This window comes from Lepidochelys kempii, chromosome 2 (assembly GCF_965140285.1).
Source record: "Lepidochelys kempii isolate rLepKem1 chromosome 2, rLepKem1.hap1, whole genome shotgun sequence".
In the NCBI taxonomy this organism is placed as follows: domain Eukaryota; kingdom Metazoa; phylum Chordata; order Testudines; family Cheloniidae; genus Lepidochelys; species Lepidochelys kempii.
In genome coordinates, this window is record NC_136381.1 from 153819363 (window position 1) to 153846714 (window position 27352).

Consider the following 27352-nt stretch of genomic DNA (forward strand, 5'->3'; position numbering starts at 1 on the left):
GTCACTCATTGAACCGCTTTGGTGCTTTGAAGAGACCTGGAATAGGTAATCAGCCAGACAGTGGGTCTCCGCTCAAAGTGCTGTTTCAAAGGAATGGATTTGAGATGGAATATTTGTATTTCCCTAGGAAAACCAGTTCACAAATATTGCCCAAAAAGTCCTTTGAACTTCCTAGTATCTTCCAGAGATTATATTAATAATGTCCTTCCTCCTAAAGAAGTTCCATACAATCCCACAATAGTACATAAAATTTTTGCATTTTCAGTACAATGGACTCCCCAGATACTCAAACTTAATACAGTAGTTTCACTTAATTGCATAAGGTTTGTCCAGGATATTGCAAGCTATTGTCATATCTGTCAAATCTCCCCCTTCAAGAAGTGGAAGTAACTAGAATGCTGACCTGCCTCCAAGGGAAACCAATTAATTTCCTGGTTAGAGCATCAGCAACTAAATGGGCATTCCCTTTAACATGTATCACTTCCATATCCTAAGCTTAGAGCACCACACTCCATTTTAGCAACTTGGCATTAGGCCCTTCATTTGATATATTCAGGTGAGTGGTCTGTGTACACTGTGAAATGTCACTCAAAACACAAACTAGATTGCTGAGGACTTGCATCTCAATGGTCTTTCCCTATGGTTGTATATTTTTTAACTCTTGGGGAAGCAGTTCCTTACTCAGGTATACTATGAGTCGTGTCTCCCCTAATTCCTCAGTTTGCGTCAGCACGGCCCCAAGTCTTGTGTGAGAGCCATCTGTGAACACTATAAAAGGTTTGTCAAAGTCAGGACTTAACAGAACTGGGTATGTGCACAGGGCTTCCTTCAGTTTCAAGAAGGCCTGTTGATCTTGTCTGGCTTACCTGTTACATTGATCAGTGATGTAGGCAGTCCGAGTACTAAAGTGAGGGACAAACCTCCAGTAATAGTCTGCCATTCCAATAAAGGATTGTACATGGTTTCCTTGTCTGGACAGTGGGCCAGTTCTAACTTGTCAGCCATTCTCTCTTACACGCGCTCCTTAACTTATGACTGTTACTAAAGAAGAAATTAAGGAAGTTTCTTTGCGGGGGGGGGGGGGGGCAGCCTAGATATAAATTCATAGCTTACCTTACTGCTCTTTAACCTTTAAACTGCTTTTACATTTCTATCAAACTACTTTTCATTTACTATTGAAAAAATTAGTTTTTAAAGGCCCAAATCAAATATGGGCCTGTATACTTCACACAAACCATGTGTCTGTGTAACCTATTTTACAAATAAAAGTTAGGAAAAGGAAAGCATTGGATGTTAAACAATACTTTATTATAGAATGTACAGATAGGCACAAAACTTTACAAATATTCTTGTATGTACAAAATTGGATGATTTTGGAGTAAGGCTACCTCTATAGGAAGTATTCAGATTTGTAATTTGAGGGTGATGGCTTGGTATGGTACACAATTTACAGGAAAAAAAGGATACATAGAATTACTTTCCATAAAAAATGCAGATGGGAACCTCTTCCTAAGAGTACAGGAAGCCAAAAAAAATATAGGGAATGTATACATTCCATCAGTGAACTTAATATGCTATTGGGTAAAAAAAACAGTAGCAAATAAAACAAAGTGTGGGCTTGTCTACATGAACAGTTAGTCGGCAGCAAGCTGGGGTATAACTCTACCCTGACCCTAGCTTGCTGTGCACTGTTCATATGAACCCCACTGCCATGCACCAAAAGTTCCCTAGAGTGCTTTGACCTACTCCACTTTGAAATGGGACTAAGTCAAAGCACACTAGTGAACTTCTTTTGTGCAGCAGCAGAATCCACATGAACACTTAATGTGCAGCAGGCTAGTGAAGGGTAGATTCACATGCCAGCTTGCTGTGGACTTAACTGTTCATGTAAACAAGCCCTAAAAGAACCATTTATGAAAACCACAACAAACTGGCTTATCTCCAAAGAAGGAGAGATCATGAGAAAGCAATTTTGTCTAATAAAAACTGAAAAAGATACAATAAGTGATCCTAGATCTATTAAGTCTGCCTTTCTGGATTTCTACACATCACAATATAAAAATCCTTCAGAGCCGATAAAACAGCATTTTTAGAAAATGAAACTGCCAATTCTAACAGAAGATGCTGTTTAGAAGAATCAGTATGTCAAGTGGAGACTTAAAAAGGCCATTAACAGTTTAAAGCTTGGAAAAAGCCCAAGACCATATGGCTCTCTAGTCAAATTCTTTAAAACTTGTAGACAAAAATTATTCCTTTATTAGGTATCATTTTTGCTGCAATTCCAGAATAGGATAGCCTGCTAATATGGTAGCTTGCCACATCCTTTCCATTGATATAAAAGGAGTTCTAAACCACAGATGACCACTGAACCTGTTGACCAATTTCTGTTTTAAAAGTAGACATTAAAAATTATGCTAAATATTGGCAAATTGAATGCAGGCTGTAATCATACAATTGATACATACAATCATGCAAGATTTATTACTGTAAGGCAATCTCCAAATCTGTGAAGAAAATTGAATTGTATCGTCTTTGTCCCAATGAAGAAGAAAGGAAATTTGCTATAATTTGATGCTGGCAAGTCATCTGATTGGGTTCAGTGTCTGTGGATTTGACCTTATGTTTAGAAAATAAGTGAATGCTTTCTACTTAATCTCAAGAGCTAGCATTCTGATAAATGGCTTCCTTGCTAAGAGCTAGATTGTGTTATCTGTGCAAAGTCAGAGGCAGAATGGAGCCACATCCTCAGGTGGGAGTACTGGGAAAGATTGTGCCAGTCAGCAGAAGGAATGGAGCATAAACCCTCTGTGTAACACCAAGCAGCCCAGGAAAAATTATGCTTTCTGAGACAGATTACTTCCTTCAGTGCTACATGATCCTCCCTCCTCCTTGCCTCTTTTGTAGCTATTTGCTCTTTGAAAGACTCATGGGGCACTATTATCTGCCCATAGTGACAGCTCTTGTGATGCACCTCTCCTCCCCTACCCAGACAAAGGTTGATCGAAATCTTGTCCTGAAGAAATTCTTCTTAAAAGAAGGTCCATGGTCACCACTTTAACTTGCTTTAGCAACAGAGCTGCTAGCCAGAGCAGCAAGAACTAAAATGAAAATCATAGGAACCAAAACTAAACTAAAATGTAGATTACCAAAACCACAGAGCAAACATGCATCTATTTAGATAAGACAACATATCTATTGCAACCTGATTATCTTCAAGTAGTGTTCCTATGGATGCTCCTCTCTAGGTGCTCTCGCACCCCCTGTGCCTTCAATCAGAGGTTTTTCATAGCAGTGTCCATTCAGCCCATGCATGCATGTTATTCCACCTTGTGCTCCATGCCATCGCTATTTAGCACTCTGTGGGCTGACCGTCCTCTGTTCCTTCTCAACCGTCCCAGCTTGAGACCGAGCCTTAGCGAGTTGTCCAAGTGGTGAGCAGCACATACTCCGGTTGCATCCATTGTTTTGGGGAAATCTCAAATTTCCCAGAAGTGAAACTTCTGTCTGGCATTAAGCTCTAGAGCCAGAAAGATTCAAAGTTTTCTCTGTCTGCTCTTTATGATAGAGAGTTCACTGCATCCGGCTGCTGTCTGAGGTCAGGAGCTCCCCATATGAGGGTCTCTGAGTATGTCATCTGCCTCTTCTAGCTGAGTGGCATTCTTTGGGGGCATCTGAGAAGACCTAAGATTCCACTTATAAGTCTTTCAAAGACCATGCCTCAAGTTCTCCATGTGGAGAATCTACCTCAAAGAAGTTGAAATCTTTAGCTCCCTTGGATCCCATCAGTCTCTAACATGGTACCCATAAGGCTGCTGATTCCTCAGGTGCTGAGAGCTCTGCCAAGCCTAGAGACTCTAAGGTATTGGGCTTCAAGAAGCCATCAGCACCAACAGCAGGCTGTGGCGGCAAGAAGAGCTCTACCATGGTACTGAAAAAAAGCTCTGACTCCATCCAGATTTCTCCCCAGAGAGTTCAAAACTCACAGGATCACCCACTCCTTTGGTACCATTACTTCAGCTCAAGCCAGGGACACAGTACTAACAACATTCTTGGTACCACAAGAATTCCAATTTCCCCAAATTCCCTTCAAGTGTCAGACTCCTGAATCACTCTTGATTGTCTCCAATCTCTTCTTGGTACTGAAAACATCTAGATCTCTGGACATCCAGTACCGATGGCAGTACTTCACACTTCCTTGTTACCGAGAGCATTCAGCTCCCCAGATACCCAGCCAGTACCCATGGTGGTACCGCAAGCTCCTTCTGCTGTCCCACCATTACTGAGTGACTTAAAGGAGGAGGATTCTGATGAACACTCTGCCTCAGTCTCCCAAATATCTGTGCAAGGCTCTTCACTCTGCTCCATGAAGGCTGTTTTCCTGAGATCCCTGAGCTGCCTGAGGTCACCTGTGATAAACATCCACAGCTACCACACTACTGGGGTGAACACCCATGGATTCCACCACCTATGTCATATGCACCAGCCCCTTGGCCATACCTGGGCAGCTTATCACTATAAATTCTCTAGGGCCTCAAGCTCTGCCCTTCATAGAGACCAGCAACAATCCTCACCTTCCCTTTCCAGGAACCTCCTGCTACCACCATCCCTGGCTCATAATTTTAAGCCGTTTCATGGATCTCATCAGAAGGGTGGTTGATTCTTTACATTTCCCCCTCGAGCAGATTGAGGAGCTGCATCATAAACTGCTCAACATCCTCTCTACTGCCTTCTCTGTCCACATTGCCCTGACAGTCAATGAGGCATTCCTGGATCCTGCCATACATCAGCCTCAATTCCGCCCATGTGCAAGAGGGCAAACCAAAAATATTACATTGCTTCTAAGGAGTTAGAATTTTTATTTTTCTCACCCATCTCTCAACTCCTTGGTGGTTGAGGCAGTTAATAAATGAGGAAGGCAGCGCCACATTAAATCTATGCCCTAAGATAAAATTCATAAGTGTCTCCATCTCCGTGGTAGAAAATCTTATTTTCAGCCACTTTACAGTTTAGAATCACCAATTACCAGGCCTTAATGGCAAAGTATAACCACAAACTATGCTAAGCTGAACTCCTTTATTGAACGTCTGCTGGCAGAGCACAGAGAGCAGTTCCTGGCAATTGTTGCAGAAGGCCAACTTCTCTCCAGAGCACCTCTGCAGTATTCTCTCAACTCTGTTGATACTGCTGCTTGTTCACTTTTCCATGACCGTAGTTATGAGGATGGCCTCCTGGCTTCAGCTCTCTGGAATATCAAAGGAGGACCAGAATACTATAGAAGACCTTCCTTTTGACAGCATAAAGTTGTTTGACAACACAGACAAATCTCTGCACATATTAAGATTCCAGGGCCACTTTATGATCTTTGGGGATCTACACACCAGAAGAGAAAAATTTAGTAGGTCCCAGACAGCACAGAGGTTTCATCCCACCCTGTTCCCAAGCTTACAGAGGCCATATGAACTTCACTGTAAAAGGTAGAGGTTCCAGAGGAGAAAACCACCCACCTCCCAGCCTTCAACTTCACAACTTTCCACCTTGAAACATCAATTTTGATCAGAAGATCAAGGCCCTGAGTTCCCATCCCCTTACATACCAGCTACAACATTTCACCACTTTCCTCCCTTTGGCAACTGCCTTTACTGCTTCTGGCAGGTGTGGGAATCCATCACTATGGGCAAGTGGGTTTTGGAGAACATTTCCACAGGGTACTCCATCCACTTCAGTTCAGTTCCACCCACCAACTCCCCTTCTCCATCCCTCTTCCGGGTCCTCTTCCACAAGAACCTGCTATGGCAGGAAATAGACTCTCCTGCACCTGAGTGCTATCAAATCAGTTCCCACACAGTACAGAAGGAAGGGGGTTTACTCCAGGTATTTCCTGATTCCCCAAAAAGTGGTTGGGGACCCATCCCATAAGACTACTTTGTGAAGGCACAAAAATTGAGAATGGTGACACCTGTAGCCATAATCTTGTCACTGTATCAAGGGGATTGGTTCTCGGCCCTTGACCTTGAACGCATATTTCCACATTGCGATCCACTCATTCCACAAACGATCCCTACACTTTATTGTAGTAACTTTTTGGCCTATCATCCATCCTGAGGGTCTTTTCAAAGTTTCATGTTGGTAGTAGTGGCACATCTCCACAGGAATGCTATTTTGGTATTCCCTTACCTAGATGATTGGCTTCTGAAAGGACACTGCTTGTGAAGTCATTTCCAGGTAATGTACAAGGTCATACTGGCCCTGCAACTGAACATTCAGAAGTCCACCTTGACCCCTGAGCAAAAACTGGCATTCATAGGGGCTCATCTCAACTCAGCAGTAGTGGGAGCCTTCCTGCCAATGCACAGATTGAAGTCCCTATCCAACTTAGTCAGTATGATTCAGATCAGTCCTCGGACCCCAGTCAGGAACTGTCTCCAACTACTGCCAGCACTTGTGTTTATAGAGCATGCACAACTGCACATGCAAAGAACTTCAAGGGTGGCTCAGGACAATTTCTTCACCGAGTGGACAGTCTAAACATACTACTTTCCACACCCACTTTTGTAAAGAAATCTCTCAGTTGTTAGACACTCACAATGTGTGTGAGGGAGTCTCCTTCACCTGCCCTCTCCCAATGACTGTCATAATAACAGATGTTTCCCTATTGTACAGCTCTGGGCAGGAGGATTCCCCAAGAAACCACTCTGCACGTCAACCTCCCAGCACTCAGAGCATTCGGATACATCTGTCTCCAGTGTCTGCCACTGATCAGAGGCAAAAACATAAAGGTCATAACAGACATGTCATGCATGTTTTATATAAACTGGCAAGGGGGAGCAAGATCACCCTTCCTTCTGTGCTGAAGCTATAAAGCTTTGGAATTGAAGTATATGCAATCAGATTGTTATCGCAGCAGCTTACCTTCCAGAAATGACCATGGATAGACTCAACAGGCACTTCTGTCAAGACCACAAGTGGGAGATAGATTCCACCATACTTCCCTATGTATTCCAGCAATGAGGCACTCCTCAGACCTTTTTGCCACAACAATAATCAGGAAATGTCCTCAGTTTTGCTCCAGAGCTGGTCTGTGTCACCAGTCCCTTAGGAATGCCTTTCACCTCTAATAGACACCGGGTCTTCTGTATGCATTCCCCCTGACGTCTGATATCCAAAGTCCTACTCAAAATAAGAAAAGACAAGGCCAGAATTATTGTGATTGTTTTGATATGGCCCAGACAAACATGGTTTCCTTACCTGATATAGCTGGCAGTGTTCTCCCTGATCACTCCTCGTGCTGCCCCTTATCTGCTCTCTCAGGAGAATGGGAAGATTCTTTACCCCATCTCAGAATCCTTCACCCCAGAGTATGCCTGATTGATGGCTCATGGGCATAGAAATGGCCTGTTCACAGCAAGTAAAAAGGATGTTACTGCACAACAGAAAACAGTCTACATGCTGCACTTAATTACTAAAATTATCACTATTTGCCCATTGGTGCAATCTCAAACACATTGCAACAACCTTATTGCTGCCAGACATACTATCCTATATTCTATACTACAGACCCTGGGGTTATCGCTGAGCTCGCTTTTTCATCTGGCTGCCATCATGGCCTTCCATTTTTCCAATAGAGGGTTACTCTGTATTTGCCCACCCAGTGACAACAAGATTCCTTAAAGGCCTGGGCAACCTTTTTCCACCAGTTAAACGCCTTACTCTGCTTTTGGGACCTTAACTTGGTTCTCAAATCCCTTACATGACCACAGTTTGAACCTGTGGCTGCTTGCTCACTCCTCCTTTTATCAATGAAAATGGCATTTCTGGTTGCCACCTCATCGGCTTGACAAGTGGGGGAAATATGGTCTCCTATGGCATACTAACTGTTCCCAATATTTTTCAGAGACAAGGTTTTGTTACAACCACCCCCCATATTTTTGCCAAAAGTACCTTCTCATTTTCATATTAATCAGCCCATAATCCTCACCAGGATAAGGGGGAGGCCTTGGTCTGCATGGCTGATGTCAGAGCCATGGCCTTCTACCTTGATAAGACTAAACCTTTCAGGAAGATTTCCAGATTCTTCTTGATTTGCAGAAAGAACAAAAGGAACTCCAATCTCTAAACAGAGGCTCTCTAGGTGGAAAACTGACTCTATTAGCAACTGCTGCCCATCTTGTAATCTCAAAGCACCTGCTGACACATGTGCTCACTCTCTGAGATATATTTCCACCTCCACAGCCTTTTCTTAAGAACGTTCCTATCATTTGAAATATGTAAAGCTACAACTTGGGTTTCTCTGCATACATTTGCCGAGCACTGTGCAATAATTCATAACTCTACTTCCGACAGTGTGTGTTTGGCTCAGCTATGCTTTCTTCCATACTGCAGTAGACTCCAATGCCCCGACCTTCTTAAAGGGGAACTACTTGGGAGTCCCCTAGAGTGAAGCACCCATATGGACACTACTCGAAGTATGAGTAACCACATCTTCTATGCAGTAATTGCAGTTCTTTGAGATGTGTTCTACTACGGGTACCCGCCCTTTCCCTCTTCTTCAGAGTTTCCGGTCATGAGGTTTCACAATAGAGAAGGAACTGAGGATGGTTAGCCCACACAGTGCTATATAGCAATGACATAGGGCATGAGGTGAAGTAACATGCATGCACAGGCTGAAGAGACATGTCTATGAAAATCTCCTATTGAAGGTGCAGGGGGCATAAGTGCAGAAGCACCCATAGGGAGACGCATCTTAAAGAACTGCGGTTACTGTATTTTTCTTCTCCAAGAGACTGTTGTAGCAGTTTTTGCCCTGTCTGTTATAAAAATTGTTTTAAAAAGTTAGCCTGGAGAAAATGCCAAGGTGAAGGGGTGTGGCCTAAGCTTCACCCCAAGTCAGGATGTAGGCACCTAAGACCAGTGCCTCCTGCTGGCCCAATAGCCACTTGGGAGTCTCAGCTGTGAACCATCTCCTGGAGTGAGGCGCCTAAGCCATTTTTTGTTGAGCAATAACTGAGGAGGAGGAAGTTTCTAGTTACTGTTTTTAAAAAGTGACAACTTGTGGAGCAACTGATAATTTTATTCCTGATATCTGAAAGTTTACATAGTTTGAATGCAATTAAAAATATATACTATAAGGATAAGTAGGGGAAAGCTTTTAATTTCCAAATGGAAGAAAAAAATGAAGTGAAATAATATGCACCTCTTCCCGCAAGTTTATAGAAACTCAATATAAAATACCATTATAGGTGGGGCTGGCAGGTTGCTTAACGCTTCCCATTATAAGACCCTGGTTTCAATTGTCTATAGCTTTGCCCTTAACTTTTATCCCAATGGTTAGAGCACCCACCTGGCATGTGAGAGACCCAAGTTCAATTTTCCCCTCCACCTGATGTGAAGGATTCAAACTTGGGTCTCCAACTTGCAGGAGAGTGCCCTAACCCCTGGACTTTGGTGCATTCTAGGAGTTCTCTCAGTCTCTTGTGTTAGGTCAGGAAGAGTGTTAGAGTGACTCTGCATGTGGTTAGGGTACTCCAATGAGAGGTAGGGTACCCAAATTCAAATATGATCTCCATATCAGGTTAATTGAACCTGGTAGTTATGAGGGGGGTCCATCACCACCTCCTCCTAGCCATTTTGCATCTGTTTAGGTTTGCTCAGAGAAAACCTACTGGATCATGCCCCACAGGCGAGATGCGTGAGGGAACACCTAGTTGGAGGATCCCACTGGGGGTTAGGGGTGTGATAGGTGCCTGAACTGAGGTGTGTGTGCACATGCTCACTGGCAGAAACTTTGGCACCTAGGGAACTTTAATAGTGGAAGTGTAGGTGCCTACAGAATTAGGTGACACCAGACCAGGGGTTTTGAGGATCTCAGTGGTGCCTAACTATTGGACTTAAGTCCTTTTATGTATCTCTAGCCCTTACTGACTATTTTTATCCCTCCCTATTAGCTCAATGTGAAATTCACCCTTGTGCCCAGGGACAGCACAAGAACAGCATTACTTATTTACCTAAGCCCTCCTTTGAGGCCTTAAGTGGGACTTAAGTGATGCATAGGCTTTGGGCTGTCCCTGTACACAGGGTAAACTTCCCCCTGACACAACATCCCTTTGGGTTAGAGTGTAATCTTACAGCTGGTCATGAGTAAAGGGCAGGGTGTAATTGTGCTATGCCAAGAGTAGAGCAGGAACCAAACTGGGACTGAGAGTCACAGTTGAGTGCCTGTTTCCTTTTTAGTCTGCAGGGGAAGTATGCAGTGCTAGCTCTTTTCCTGATTCAACTTCCCTTCTCTTCCACCCACTCCTTGCCCAGCTGTGCAGAAGAGAGAGTAGCAACACGGCGACAGCAGCTGCTTTCACCCCTACCCCCACCCTGCAGTGCCAACCACACTATCTTACTACCTGCTTACTCAGGGAAGCAAGGGTCATACTCTAGCCCTTAATTATGACATTATTAGATATATGGACTTTAGTAAGGAAGAAAATGGTTGCTGAACTTAGTATTTTTACTCCAAATAGTTTAAATAATTGGGGAAGCAGCTTAGTAGAGAATGGCATACAATATTGCAGTAGCTTCTCTGAGAATGGAGAGTTTACACTAAATAATCAGGAAGCACTTTCATGTGTTTCATTCATACTTATATTTTTAGTTATAATTGTCACATTTTTTAATTAGTAACTTGTGGAGTAACTGATTTAGAGATCTTTTTATGCCTAAAATTTCAATGGAAAGGGATTACAGACACGATCTGAAAGTTTACATAGTTTAAATAAAATTAAAAATATATGCTATAAGGGTAAGTAGGGGAAAGCTTTTAATTTTCAAATGGAAGAAAAAAATGAAGTGATACAATATGTACCCTTTCCTGCAACTTTATAGAAACTCAATATAAAATAGAGACAGGGCTGGTAGGTTGCCTCACTCTTCCCATTATGAGACTGTGGTTTCAATTGCTTATGACTTTGCCAAAATGTAATCATTTGGGCTGAAATTTTCCATGCTAGGTGTCCCTCTCAAGTTGAATTTGTTTTAAAAAAATCACTAAAACAATTCACCCATTTCCGTGAATGAGACTTGGGGAAAAGGCATTGTTTTGCCCATTCTGGTGGCCTTTGCATTGAACACTGAAACGGGGGCCCTGTAGAAAAAATGCTCTGTGGTTGTATAATTAAAGACACTATCAGCATGCATATGTACAAAGGGGCTGAATTAAGAGTCAACCTTAATTGTGGCATTTCTTAACTTTGAAGTGTTTGACTTTACATTAAAAGAACATTAAAGTTGAAGGTTTTTCTATGTAATAGCAGCATCTATATATCATTTCTTTACCCCTGTAAGGCTGTAAGTGTAGGATTTATTTTAACTAGTAAAGCAACTATTCCCTATTGAAATCTGGGCATATGCAAAATATTAAAGGTAACTGTTCTGAGTTACATGTGCAAAAAACCTCTTTTTTCTGTAAAAAAAGGAAATAGATATTCCCCTTACTAGAAAACAGGATTTCAAACAAACTTAAATTGAAAATGTATCTCTAGCTTTTGCTATGGTGAGAGCTGTAATAATTAATGGACTTCTATATGCATATACATAGCAATTGATCTTTGAGATTGAATCTTCTAGATTTTTCCAGAATTCTGAATTTGTTAATAAATATTTACCAGTCCTCACTAATCTCCTTTTGAGATGTTTTATATAATCGTTAGACACTGACATTAAACAGGAGACAAAACTACAGTATCTTTCTTTCACCCTAGACTAACAAATTTATATGAGCATAAGGTGCCACAAGTCCTTTTCTTTTTGCGGATACAGACTAACACAGCTGCTACTCTGAAACCTTTCTTTCACCTGCTATTTCTGAAATAATTCTCTATATATTATTAAAAAGCCTGTTTAGCAACAGTGCATGTTTATTCACTGCATGTGAGGAAGGCTCCACAGGAATCTGACTCATGGGAATGCCCTCCTCTGCTCTTTGTCCTTCCAGATCATTAAGGATCAGAAGCTGATGGTGATAGTTGGAGGGATGCTGCTGATTGATCTTTGCATCTTGATTTGCTGGCAGGTTGTGGACCCCTTGAGAAGGACTGTGGAAAAGTACAACATGGAGGTATGTCACGAAGACTAAGTATCAATATCTATAGTACCATGTCTGCTTCTGTAGCTTTCATTGAGCCTAGGTAAGGATACATGATGATATATTAAAACAGGCCAAGTAGAGGGTTTTTGTTAAAGTAAAAATGAAACTACAGAGGAAATCCTAGCTGCGTTCTAAATAAGGTGCTGCATCTGTCACTTTTAAAGATTTTTAGATGCAATAATGCTGTAAACACAGGAGAGTTCTCTAATAAGAATCTATAACAGATACTCTTGCAATAAATAATAGATTACAGAATCCATTAGTCAATTTCAGTAAACAATTCAAGACATCTGTGGCAAGGTCATTGCTTCGACTGCATTATTATTGTAGATGTTCAGGAATTATATTACCATTTCTATTTTTCTGACTTGTAAGACCACCGCCCCCACACACCCATGCTCATTGCTCCTATTTTGATGCCATTCCTGGAAAGGTCATGTTGAAGATTTGTGATTGTCTGGAGATAACTGCATAATACCACTTTGTGATATTGTTCCTAGAATTAGAACATTTTGAAAGTAAAAGGAATGATCACAAAGTTAATGAAATACCCTATCTATATGCACATCAGCCCTGTACCTTCACATGGCATACTACGTACTTCCATCATGGAGACTGGAGATGTCAATTAATCCAGACTTGATTTTTATGGTCATCAGTGAGGAAAAACAATTTTATCACCAGTGCTGCTTAGTATCTTCAAAAAGTCTGTCATTCTGTTCTATACTATAACCTTTTATTCCATGATTTCTATATTGCACCAGCATTTTTGGAAAAGGATTTGGGATTATTTTGGGAATGATTTATTTGATTTGGGTATTTTTAGGCAAAGACATTTTCAAAACATATATCATAGCAGTGTCTCCTAAACAGCGAAATGTGCCTTCCAAGAGACACTCCAGAGGGTGCAAAATTGTTCAGTGTTTTGAGGTTTGTTTTTTTAAAGTTAGTCTCCAGCTGTTATGGTTGTGGAGAAGAACTTGAAAGTGTGATTGAAATTAACTGATGTGGCGATATCTGCCTGAATTTGAAGAGAGCCTGAAACAATAGGTCAGTGTCACTGTTGAGTAATATTGTAAAAATGAAAAGTAATGTTTAGGTCAGTTTTAAATAACAACTTGTATTTGAGCAATACTTAACATCCAAGTGTGTATATGTGTGTGTGTGTGTGTATAAAATAAAAAATCAGTTAATAAAGTATAAATTTAGGGACATGTTTTTGAAATATAATTTCATTTAATTTAATTAAGATCCTAACATGAGTAGGCCTTTGAACAATACAAGCTGGAACTGAAATGGGTCCCAATTGGTTTAATAATTTCTGAAAGAGGTCTCGGCTTTCAAATGTTTGGAAAATGCTGTGCTAAAGGAAATATAAATAATACTTATTGCTTTCTGCAGTGGAGTCTTCCTTAGATTGTGAGCTTTTGGGGGATAGGGATCGCCCTTTATTAAGTGTTTGAAAAGTGCCCATGTTGTAGTGGCTACTTCTGGAAATGCATATATCCATTCAGCAATAGTTTCACCTTGTGGTATAGCATAACTTTACTGAAAAATGCTCACAAACAATTAACATGTACTCAAGCTTTTCACTGTCTTGCTTATTTCACAAAATATAGTTTTAGTAGGATTTTCTCCCCCAGAAAGTAGGCTCAGAATAAGTAAATGTCACTTTAGCCAAAGAAAAGGGTATTGGTGTGGGTCAGTCAGTCCACCTGTAAGTGCTGGTGTAACTACCAAGGTTTCATACATCATTCAGTTCCATGTGTACAAAGTCTTTGTATCACATAAATACATACTTTATTATGAAATGAGAATAACTGATGTCCTTACAGTGGGTATTTGTGCCTTTTGACCTCTGCTGAGTTCATGTCCTAGCATAGCAGGCAGTAACGGATTAGGTGTGCAGACTAATAACTCGCAGACATTAGTGATGTTAGAGAGTTTTCCTCCCTCTAGGGAAAAGATTAGTAAATCATCTGCAACCCGGTCTGTGTAATTCAGTCCCAGTTAACGTAAGCAGGTGGTGGCTCTTGAGCACGAACACCTGCAGCCTCTCTCACTCTTTCTCTTGCCTGAAAGAAGCAGAGTACAGGAAAATATCAGAAAAGTGACTGACCGATAATTACTTTTTTCAAGCATAAAGCTGGGAATGGGCAACAGGGGATGGATCATTTGATTACCTGTTCTGTTCATTCCCTCTGGGGCACTTGGCATTGGGCACTGTCAGAAGACTGGATACTGGGCTAGATGGACCTTGGTCTGACCCAGTATCCTGTTCTTCTGTTGTATCACCTTCAATTAATCAAACTCTGTTTGATCACTTATTGTTTCCATGATTTGTTCCTATTTCCTAAAGCATTTGTGGGCCAGCCTTTTGAAAAATGCATATTTAAAAATAGGGGTGTGTATGTGTGTTTGGGTCATGGATGTGTACTCATACACAGAGGCATATCCCTAATTGTTTACAGACCAACGTTGACATTGATTAACTGTGGTACCTTACTGTTGCTCTTTAGTATGTTCTCTCCATGTTTGTTCGATATTTTAAGATACTAAAATGTAATAACTTAAGTAGATTATATAGAAAATAATTAATGAGAACCTGACTTTTGGGCGGTCATACAGAAATTCATTTTTTTTTTTTAGTGCATCTGTTATCAGTCATTCTGCTGAGTATTTTTAGTTCCCCATGGAGCTTTCATATTAAATAGAAGTGGCTAGAGTTAGTGTAATTTTAAGGCTGTGAAATCAATCACTTAGAGATCAGGAAGTCTAAACATTCTTTTCCACATTAACTCACACGTTGCGTATCCTATATATTTCATTATATGCATTAATATAAGAAATAATACTGTAAACTGTTTGTAGGTTCCTTATTCTAGAGCTAAAGAGCTTGTGGATGTACAAAGGTGGTGCAAGCTCCTACAAGAAATTGAGGCTCTTCTAAACAAAGCTTAAAAAAAGAACGCCTGCCCTTTTTGGAGGCAAAACTAGCAAACCCACTTCAAGGTGACCTCATATTGTGTAGCTCAAATGAAGCCTCTGGGGGTTGTCAGAGCACTGTCATCAAAGCAACTTGCAAGATCATGACTGGTATTTTCCTAATAGTAATCCCATTTCTAACACACTGAGAATCTTTTACCCTTTCTCTGGGAAAGACATTTTTTTAAAGAAATTCCTGGATAGATGTGGCATATCCAGAGCAGCATAGAGTATCAGGATCTCCATTGTGCATTTAATTTGCCTTAAAATCATCAGAACAGCCATACGAATAGCCTTGTATGCAGAGCAGTACTATTGAAAGAGCCAAAGATGAGTATTTGGAACTGGCCTTTATATTACTTTCCCTAGGATATGTAGTGTCTTTCATGGCCAATTGTGTATGTGATGTTATCCAGACCTCAGCTCAGGTGATGGTTGAATTAACTATAACTAAAAGATTGCTGTGGCTTAAATAATGGTTATCTGACCAAACACCCAGGGCAAGCCTCTGGACTTTCCAGTGAAAGAGATTCTCTTCTTCAGCTGGTAACCACAGAAGAGAGAGCCAGCTTTCATGGAAAAGAGAGCACTGCCCTCTCCAAGTCTGAGACATGTGGGTTGCACCTCTCATTTGGCAAATGCCAGAGACAGCTTAGTCTTGTCCATCAGACTCCCTGGCCTTCCACTTTCATTCTAGAGTCAGTGATTAGGCAAACAGAGTAATAATAATTTGGGCTCCCTCCGGAATATTTCCCTGCATTTGACCTCCAGTTACATATTGGATGACAACTGGTGGTCCAGGGGTCAAAGCCTTCCTTTGTGAGCTGAGTCCCACAGAAAACACCATCTATAATGATGGATCAGTTTCCAGATCAGAACAAAAGAGAACCAAAAAATCCTCAAAGGGCAGATAATGTAAGAAAAAAGCCAGGAAATACTCCAAAGGCTCATCCTCTTCCACTAGCTCTAGCTCCTTCTGTGAGGAAGGGGAACTCTTAAGTTTGAACCATGGTAGTCTCAAGCCAGAGAAGCAGGAGAAATGCTTTCTCTCAGAGATGTGACACCATTGGGAGCAAGATGGTGGTCACCTTTGCAATCGCAGAAAAGAGAGGATCAGTGAGTGAATTCCAAGGGCAAATATCTCACTTTCAAGGCTGTGAGAATTTACCATTCCCATGCCAACTTTCCCAGAGACCTTGCAAAAAGTAAAACAGAGGTCACCTGTAGGAGGGGACTGAAAGTTTGTCAGCAGAGCTCACAGCTTTTCTGTCAGTAACAGTTTTCACCCGGGACACCATATCCAAATGCAATGATTTAGACTAGATCCTCTGAATCATAATTTTACTCTGGTGCTAAAGAAAATATCTGCCTACTGTTTTCATGGTAGAGAGACATGGATTTCATGAGACTGGCCATGAGGCTCATGACAGCAAGCTCTGTGGCTTAAACTCTGGACTGTGGATAGTTACTCGAAACAAATCCTCTTTCCTCAAAATTCTCCTGTGAAAGCCTGCTTGGGGAAAAGCTTGATAGCGGTGGCTGACAATTCAGATTACTCTTTTCCAGTCCAAGCCACTGATTGGACAGGAATCATGCCTGACTCCACCCAGAAATAGGCCTGGGGCCAAAATATCCCAGTTCTCAGATACATGGTTCCAGTTGACCTCTGACAAGTAGGTAACCAAGATTGTGTGATATGATACTTTCTAGAACTTCAGGCACCACCACATCCTCTCTTTATTCTCTCTCTGGCCTTGATGGATGATGAGAAATATCAAATTCTCCTGAAGGAGATCTTGTAACTACCAGAACTAGGGCTAGTTTTTTTCCCCAGAAGAAAGGTGCTCAGTGCTCTAATGCTTCTCCACAGTAACAAAAATATCAGGAGTCAAGTTCTCCTTTACCTCAAAAGTCTGAGTAGTTTAAATAAGAAGATAAACTGGTTATGGAGATTTTAGCTTCTGCTGTCACTACAATATCTCCAGACTTCCTTCTGTGGGCTTGACAGAATATTATATGCACATAGCCATCAGACTCTGTCACTGACAATTTCTCTGGCTTACTTGTGGAAAACTACAACTTAGTATAATGACAGGTTTCAGAGTAACAGCTGTGTTAGTCTGTATTCGCAAAAAGAAAAGGAGTACTTGTGGCACCTTAGAGACTAACCAATTTATTAGAGCATAAGCTTTCGTGAGCTACAGCTCACTTCCTCAGACATCTGAGTTATTGAGACTCTCTGTTGGTGGAAATAAGAAGTCCATCTTATGTTACATGCATCCCTTTACAGTCTGGACCCCAAAATCTTGACCACAGATGCTAGCCTTTCTGTATGGGTAACACACACAGGGCCTACAGTGCCCATGGAACATGTGGTTCAGAGACAGAATCCTGAACATTAGCCTCCCCTAAAGGTAAGGGGTGTTATGTTGGTGGTCTTTGATTTCTAGGATAACTTGAAAAAGGAGATTCAGTTATGTAACAGTGATTGTGGTATATATAAATAGACAACGGGGCTCAAGAAATACAAGTCTCAGTGTTAAAATGATGCAAATGTGATCATGGGGGAGGGGGAAATTCACCTAATCTCCATCAATGTAATTCACAGTGAACACAAAGGCAGACTGACTAAGCCATCAGTAAATAGACAATTTAAATCAATGTTTTCCTGATATCAGGAGGTTAACCCACCCCCAAATGAACCTGGTTTTATCCACTCTAAATACAAAGGAAAAGCGCTTCTTCACCAGAGAAGCAGGCCAAGGGCTATTGCAAACTGACACTAGCTCACTGGTGGCCTAAAAGGATGCTTTGTGCTTTAGGCCCCAATTTCACTTTGAGAAAGTGTGATTCAGAAGATAAAGGAGGAAACAATGATAATTCTCATTATCCCAAAGTGGTCAAGAAGGTGTAAACACAAGTATGAACAAAGACACAAAATTCAGCCTAAAAATTCTAGGTTTTCAGCTCTTTTGCCTTTTTTTTTTTTTTATGGGATCGCCTAGATTTAGGCTTAAGTTTTTGTACCATTACATCTCATTTTTACTTTGTAAAACTGTCACAAAAAGGCTTTATCTTCTTTTAAATGTAGGGGTATCTGTTAGCATGAAAGTGCACCAAGCAGTGGTCTGAAAATGTTAGTTAATTTTAAATAAACACAGATATTATTCTTTTGTCCTACTTATTGATCCATCCCTACTAACTGTCTTTACCTCTCAGCAGTCTAAGACTTTCAAGATGTAATGATCCAGAATGAAAAACTTGATGATTTCCTCTCTAGGGCTGACTTCATACAAGTCTTTTGGGTCCTTATTAGAGCTGGTCATAAAAATTCTGACACCGTAGCTTTTCATCAGCATTTGCCAAGTTGTCAAAATCAAAATGTTCCATTTAGACAATTTTCTGCCAGCTCACTCTCCCAGCTCCTCAGCAACCAACTTGGTGGGCTACAGGAGACCCCTGGTTTCCCAGCTTTCCAGGTAGAGATTTCAAAATCAGGGGTACCAGGGCTTCCAGGATCCACAGGTCTGCGGCAGCCCACTAACAGAGTTTCCTGAAGCCAGGGATTCATCCCCTTTCACGGAGAATTTTTTTTTCATTCCAAATCCGAACAAAACCAAATTTGAAATAACTATATCCTCTGCAAAACAGAATGACCTTCTTCAGAATTCAAGTATATAGTTAATATAGTTCAGTAAGTCATTACATATATATATATATATATATATATACACATACACACACACACGTACGTGCAATATATATTTAAAAGAATTTAGGGTTTCAAGACAGCTTTAGAACTACAATTTGGAGTAAAAAGGCCAAGTCCTGGAGTCATATAGATAATGTCTGACCAGAGTTCAGAATATGCAGGGTGAGAAGGGCAGTGTAAGTAGTTCCAATTAAAACTGAGTTCAGTCTTGGCAAGAACCCACAGCACCTATTCTTTCATCTTCAAACTTTTTTCTCATTTCAAAGCATCTTTACAGACAGGAGGAGCATTAGAGTGTCACCATTCATTCCTGTCTAGGGTTTGTTCCTCCATTAAGCCCAGCATAGTCATGTCCTTGTGTATAATGTCATGCCATCTGATCAGTGGTTGGTCTCTAGGTCTGACTGGCCTTAGTTGCCTTTGCGTTATTTTCTTTGTCATGCTGTCATCTGTATGTTTGCTACAGTATCCCCATCGTAATCTTTTTGATTGCAGCCAATCCCATACCCTGGTTTCACATCCTACTCTCCTAACTTCTTCATTTCTCTTAAAATCCTACTTTACATCTGCTGTCTTCTGAAGAACTGTCATATCTACTGCCTCCAGGCATCTGATGTTTAATTTAATGCAGCTTCTTCCAGACCATAGAGGAGTGCCATTAGTACACTGGTTTGATACATTTTCACTTTGGTATCAAGTGAAACATTTTTAACAGTCCATAATTTCATCAATTTCTGTGCAGCATTGTAGCTAAAGCATGTTTCTTTTAACCTCATCTTTGATGGAACCATAGGCACAGACCAAGCTTCCTAAACACACAAGATATTACTTGTGTGAATCACTGCTGCTGTTTTCAACACTTTATCTATTGTCCCTTTTCCAAGATGCAACTGCTTTGTCTTCATGGCATTTGCTGTAAGTCCATGTCAACTGCACCAATTTTTCAGGGTAGCAAGGAGTATCATCATTAATTCAAGTGTGTCTCCCAGTTGTACTATGTCATCTGCATAAACTAAAGAGCTTAACTCTAGATCACCCAATATCATGTCCTCCAACTCATCTACCATTCTCAATGTCCAGATTAAGAACATGATGAAAGGCAATGGTGATTCCATGTCCTCTTGTCTTATGCAAAACTTAGACTTGAATCAGTTGCTTAGATTTCCACCATTTCTTGTGGCACTATGCTGGCTAGGTAAATGACATAGCGTGTAGGGTTTTGGCTTTGTGGAACACTAATCCATCTTTAGTGGGGATATAGGCCTGTATAGTTTGCATGGCTTACATCTTAGGAGAAAAGGAATCAATTTCCTCAGGGACAGGCTGGCTAGAGTATTTAGGCATTAAACTACTAGCAAAAGGCGAGGGTAAAAATAGGGAAGATATTACCATTCAGCACAAAATTGAAATGTTGAGAATAAAATTAATCAAGTAGCCAAAGGACATAAAGAGAAGAAATTCTTCGGTTCCCTACATGTCAGTGCTAGGAGCCTGGGTAACAACTGAACTTTTTTTTCCTACTGAACTGAGGAACTGAATTTTTTGACCTAGTATATTATTGAAATCTGTGGGGATCTTTTGCAATACGTGAATGTTAAAATCAATTATTATAACCTATTTAGGAAGGATCAAAGGGACAGGGGAGTGACACTCTATCACTGGGCCAGGGAAAGGCTCCAGTAGCAGAGAAAATCTCCATCAGTTCCCAGTTGCTGAACCTTTCCCTGTCACCTCCCTACTTCCAAATCCTTTCATAGAATCATAGAATCATAGAATATCAGGGTTGGAAGGGACCCCTGAAGGTCATCTAGTCCAACCCCCTGCTCGAAGCAGGACCAATTCCTAGTTAAATCATCCCAGCCAGGGCTTTGTCAAGCCTGACCTTAAAAACCTCTAAGGAAGGAGATTCTACCACCTCCCTAGGTAACGCATTCCAGTGTTTCACCACCCTCTTAGTGAAAAAGTTTTTCCTAATATCCAATCTAAACCTCCCCCACTGCAACTTGAGACCATTACTCCTCGTTCTGTCATCTGCTACCATTGAGAACAGTCTAGAGCCATCCTCTTTGGAACCCCCTTTCAGGTAGTTGAAAGCAGCTATCAAATCCCCCCTCATTCTTCTCTTCTGCAGGCTAAACAATCCCAGCTCCCTCAGCCTCTCCTCATAAGTCATGTGTTCTAGACCCCTAATCATTTTTGTTGCCCTTCGCTGGACTCTCTCCAATTTATCCACATCCTTCTTGTAGTGTGGGGCCCAAAACTGGACACAGTACTCCAGATGAGGCCTCACCAATGTCGAATAGAGGGGAACGATCACGTCCCTCGATCTGCTCGCTATGCCCCTACTTATACATCCCAAAATGCCATTGGCCTTCTTGGCAACAAGGGCACACTGCTGACTCATATCCAGCTTCTCGTCCACTGTCACCCCTAGGTCCTTTTCCGCAGAACTGCTGCCTAGCCATTCGGTCCCTAGTCTGTAGCTGTGCATTGGGTTCTTCCGTCCTAAGTGCAAGACCCTGCATTTATCCTTATTGAACCTCATCAGATTTCTTTTGGCCCAATCCTCCAATTTGTCTAGGTCCTTCTGTATCCTATCCCTCCCCTCCAGTGTATCTACCACTCCTTCCAGTTTAGTATAATCCGCAAATTTGCGGAGAGTGCAATCCACACCATCCTCCAGATCATTTATGAAGATATTGAACAAAACCGGCCCCAGGACCGACCCTTGGGGCACTCCACTTGATACCGGCTGCCAACTAGACAGGGAGCCATTGATCACTACCCGTTGAGCCCGACAATCTAGCCAGCTTTCTACCCACCTTACTAACCTTTCACTAACACCTTTCACTAACACCTTTCACTAACACCTGTAGCTACACACCACAGGGTGGATGCAGCCTGTTTTTTTACTGCTGTATATAGCTACGTGTACCCTACACTCTGCCACAAGAGGTGTGCACTGTATACATAGCCTTATTTTGGTTTGACAGTGACTAATTTCACATTAGTTTAAACCTATTCATAATTGACTTACACTACACCAAAATAAGCCTGGTTTAAACTAAAATTATCTTGGGTTTTGCACCCTGACTAACCAAATCTGCTGAAAACAGTACCCTTAGGTAAAGTGGTGCAATTCTGTGCATAGAAAATCCCTTACAGTATGTCCTCAGTAGGTTCTCTGGCAGTAAGCCAGGTGTTAATATTGCTCACTTCCACAGAATGTGTTTGTAACCTTGCTGCCAGGCGGCGCCAGCAGCAACAACGGCCGGGTTCATTATCTAGGGGTTCCTTTTCAACAATACAACAGAAAACCGGCTTGAGACCCCACCCAGTGACCTGGGACAATTACATACCACCCCTGGGTGCCTCTAAGAGGCAATACTTCCCCTCTTGCAAGCACAGAGCCTGAATGTAGCAAAACCTTTTTAATAAAAGGAGGAAAGTAATTCAGCATTCATTTGAGAAAACACAGCAACTAGGGTTTGTAAACATAAACCATGAGCAAAAGACCCACCCCCAAGTAAGTTGGGCAGTGTCCTTTTCCCCTCAAGTTCTTAAGTCCAGCAATCCAAAAGCCCTTTTAATGTGTCTGTCCCTTCTCTGTACCCCACTCACGGTTGCTGTCCTGGGCTAGTGCAACCCCAGAGTTCAGAGGTTCATCCGCAGAGTTCACCTCCCACCTTGTTGGTGGGGGGTGTGTGTAAGGAAGCACCTTACACACTACACCACTTGAGCACTCGCTCATCACCCCAACGACCAATTGCCGCACTTATCTGTGGGGCTCTGCTCCGGCCCTCTCCACCAGCGACCTGGCTGGCCACTTGCCATGATGTCTTCAGGGCACCCCACTTAACACAGCTGTCAGTGATTTCAGCTGTTAGTGGGGGAACGTCACTGCTGGTGCACACTGGGAAGTCTCTTGCAATAGACAGGTTTCAGAGTAGCAGCCGTGTTAGTCTGTATTCACAAAAAGAAAAGGAGGACTTGTGGCACCTTAGAGACTAACAAATTTATTTGAGCATAATCTTTCGTGAGCTACAGCTCACTTCATCGGATGCATTCAGTGGTGCATCCGATGAAGCGAGCTGTAGCTCACGAAAGATTATGCCACAAGTACTCCTTTTCTTCTTGCAATAGAGACACTGTCCCAAAGTAGGTCTAATACTTAGACCCAGGTATCAGTGATTTCAGCTCTGCAGCAGGTAACAAGACTCTCAGTTGAACCTAAATTAGCTCTTTTATTATACTACGGAGAGGAGAAGAAGAGCCGAACAGTGTCTAGGACCCTTAAAAAGCACGTCCAGGTCCAGGTCCAGGTCCAGGTCCCTCACCTCTTCTCTTCTCTTTTCTTTTCTTTTCTTTTCTTTTCTTTTCTTTTCTTTTCTTTTCTTTTCTCCTCTCCCCTCCCCAACTCATTGGGCTTTGGAACCCATGTCCCCTGCCTAGCGAGTGCTGTTCAGTTGAGGGTGAGTCTTTCCATCGGGGGTATGCCAGGTACGTTTCTGCTGCCCTCGGTTCATGCAACAAGGATAACAACACTTTATTACTCCTGCCCTGATAACGAGGAGACTAGGGATCCAACGCCAGCCACAAGTGATCATTTGGGCAAGCAATCCCATCATGCTGAGTACCTACACAGGGTGGATGTGTCCATGCAAACGAGATCAGCTCCTGAAGTCTTTTTCCACAGCTCACCAATAGATGTCAGGGGAAAGCTCATTCAGACTCTGCTTTCATCTTTGTTATTCCTAATATCTCAGTGAATCAGACACACAGAATTTGTACAAACAGCTGATTCTATATCTTCATGTAAGGCTATCCCTGAGTTAGTGGCTCACAAAATGAATACTGGAGAGAGACTTTCTATACCTTTCTCCACCACAGTGGATGAACTTGACTAAGAATGTAATTCTGGAAGGCAGTGGCTCAAGACAGTAGTACAGGGTTATTAATGACGTACAGATAATGGTCTATTAGTGGACCTGAAATGAGGGTGGTCATTTGCCTTCCTTCATTTTCAACACAGATTCAACAATGACTTAGTCTGGATTCATTCCATATGTGACCATTTTCACCTCCAGTGAACATTCTTTGTTTCTTCACCATTTTGTGGAAACATGTATGCACCTTATAAAACAGTGTGTAGTTGAGACTGGGCATTCAAATATGTGTTTAGGACACAATGTTGCATCATCAAATTGGACATTTTAATTCATGAGAAAAATGCCACTTTCACTATTATATTCCTTAAATACTTTTGCACCATCCCAATCTCCACATCTACAGTTTTCTTTACTTCTTTCTAGGGTTTCTCTTTTCATCCTACTTCTAATTAGCATGGTAGCTCTTCTACCTCTGCTTGGCCAATATACCTGTTTGGTTTATTATAGTTTCCAGGATCTGTTTAGACACCAGAAATTATTGATTTATTTTTCTTACAATATGCCTTTTTGAAAAGTAGGTGATATTATGATCATGAGCTCCCCGCTCACTTTTGATCCATGAATATCCTGTCTTTCTCAATTTAAAGTGCTAAGTAATAAATCTGGATGACTGAAAAACACATACAACCAGTCGCTTTAAACTATTGTTCATTTTTTTCATTTCTCTCTTTTCTTTTCTGTTCACACTTTTCAGTATCTATAAATTTTTTGTGGATGACTAATCTCACATGCCCAATTACAGAAAATGGTTTATTCCAAGAGGAAATATTATTTGATGTTGGTATCCATTAACAATTGACACAATTCAAGTAAATAAAAGAACAATTTCTTGTATTACAGATCAATAAAGCTACAACTACAGTAAGCAGTTCCTCACCTTTTAATTCACTGTCTGTAAAGTTTTGGAAACAACTCTATTTATAACTAATCTTTTTTCCCCAACTGTTCACTGTAACAAAAAAGGTAGTGCTGTTAAATCCCTCTTCCAGGTCACTGCCACCTCACCGTGCATGTCTACTCTGCTACATATAGGATGGATGCCATTAAATATTTATTGCCAGGTATTATTAGTATCTGGTTTATCATACAGTGGTAGCTAAAATACAACAGATGCTTCTCTCTGCTTGGAATAAGTAATGTGTATCTCAGAAACAATTATATATTACCTGTGAATAAACTGACTTTTTAATGGTAATTGCTGCAGTCTTAGGCTAGCTTTTAGTTACATCTGTGCAATCGCTTTGAGCCAAATTGTGCAGTCATTTACAATGTTTGCAGTGCCACTGAAATCATATTGGTCAGTAACTGAGATCGGAATTTGGCCCAAAGTGTGTGCAAGTAGCAACACATGCTGGATCAAAAAAGCAAGATTTTGTTGAGCATGAGAAATCTTGGATCAAATTATACACAGAGTTCACCTGCTGTTTCACTGATGGCAGTTGGCATGCATGGGGATATATGTTTCAGCAGAAAATTAGACCTTGTACTTCCATGACTATTTCCTATGTGTGGAGGTACATTTACAATGCCACCTTTGAAGTGGCAGTAGTTTGAGCATTTCAGAACTTGCATAGGTCAAGTTTTGGAGAGCCCTGAAAGCTTTGGGGAGCAGCAGGGGATAGTTAAAGGGGGCCATTATGATCATCTAGTCTGACTTCATTAAAAGGCAGAAGGCATGTGTGGAGAGCTACTCTGTTTCAAATCTGTGAATAATTTCATTAAAAAAATTCCTTCTACCTGGCCTTCACCACCACCACAAACTGCCATAAGAAATAGTAATAATCTGACACAGATTAATGCAGATGAAAAAAATAAATTGAAAAATATGAGAGTATTTTAGGGTAATAATTGGTGAAGCAGTTTTATAATTCTGATATGTGTGTTCAGGTGGAAAGGATTATGCAGATTCAAAACGTTCTTCAGACAATCAGATCACATTCATCTCTCTCTCTTTCTCTGTGTGTCTGTGTGTGTGTCTATATATATATATATATATATATATACTTTAAATTATGCTTGTTGGGCTATTCAATCAGCTAACAGCTGGATTAGAGAGAACTAGTTCAAAGGTACATTATGAAATGAAGCATGTAATTGGCTGAAGTAGATTCTGGGGGTGTTCAGCCTACAACAGGTCAGGGCTTGTTAGTCAATTTGTTCTCTAAATATCATTACACCCATCTGTTTCCCCTGCTATTTTTTAAATAAATTTAATTTCTTTCCTTCCAATTTGAAATATTACAGACCGTGGGAGCCAAATGTCTTCTAAAATCTGTAGCTTGCTTTCAAAACCAGCCATTGTAGATCTCAGCAGGCAGTCAGCCAGCCAGCAGGTGAAACTGAGAACTCTTACTCTCAGCTGCTACTGCCTGCTGGCTACTGGCAGCCCTTCCAAGGAGGGTGAAAATAAAGAGCCCAAGCCTTCTTCCATTAAAGTCAGTTGCAAACCTCTCATTAGCTTCAGTGGGAACTGGACCAGGCCCAAAGTAAAAGTAAGTATTAAATGAGAGAATATGTTTTTAAAAAGAAACTTTTTTACCTTATTTTTGCTGATTTGACATCAGTTTCCAGGGAAACAGAAGACATGAGATCTGGAAGCCAGCAGCTGAAATTGACTCAGCTGGTGGCTAGTTCTGTTTCTGTTTCCATGGGAACTGATATGAAATTGGCAAATATAAAAAAAAACAACAGGGCAGGGTCCGTTCCAAGATGGCAGTAGGAACGGCTCCTTTCTCAGTTACTCAGTTAAAATGAGGGTTTTGCTGGTATTTATTGCTTTGAGGAGCACTCCTTTTTTGGTTCTGGCTCCATTGTTCACTTCAGCTGCTTGACTCTACTTTCTAAATCATAGGAACTGCTATACTGCATCAGACCCATAATCTCCAATAGTGGCCAGCACCAGATGTCTTCCAAGGAAGTTGCAAGTTACTCTGCCATGGATAGCTATGAGATAATCTGCTCACTGTGAAAATTCCATCTCTAATCATTAGAGATTGGCTTAAATCCTGAAACGAGGTTTTATATCCCTTCAAAACTCTTTTTTTAAAGCATTAACTCTTATAATGTTATCCTTGTACATATCCAGTGCATCTTTGAATCTTGCTGTCTGGTTGGCTTCCGTGATGTCCTGTGGCAATGAATTCTACAGGTGAATAAGGCATTATGTGTAAAGGTATTTCTTTTTATCAGTTTTGAATTTGCTACCTTTTAGTTTCATTGAGTGTGCCCTTGTTCTTGTGTTATGACACAAGAAAAACAGAAGGTCCCAAGCAAACCTTCTCTGTACTATTCATTATTTAGCACACTTTTGCCGTGGCTCCCTCTTTTTTGTCTCCTTTCTAAGGTAAACAATCCCAATCTTTTAAATATCTTTTCACATGAGATTTCCCCCCATGCTTCTAATCATTCTTGTCACCTTTCTCTGAACCTTCTCAAATTTTTCAATATCCCTTTTGAGATGGGGTGACACAGTATCCTAGATGAGGGCAAACCTTTGATCTGTATAATGGCATTCTATATTGGCAGGCTATATTGCAGGGTAAAAGAACCTTCCTATCAGCCTCTACTGAAGCTGCC

At 41.1% G+C, this 27352-nt stretch overlaps 1 protein-coding gene across 2 annotated transcripts in view; it reads left to right on the forward strand.

Moving 5' to 3' along the window:
* Nucleotides 1-27352, forward strand: part of GABBR2 (gamma-aminobutyric acid type B receptor subunit 2) — an 842671-nt gene that overhangs the window by 591928 nt on the left and 223391 nt on the right. For both annotated transcript variants that reach the window (XM_073332465.2, XM_073332464.2), the window contains one exon: nt 11978-12100. In XM_073332465.2, coding sequence (XP_073188566.1) covers nt 11978-12100 — 123 coding nt within the window. The remainder of the gene's footprint in view (nt 1-11977; nt 12101-27352) is intronic.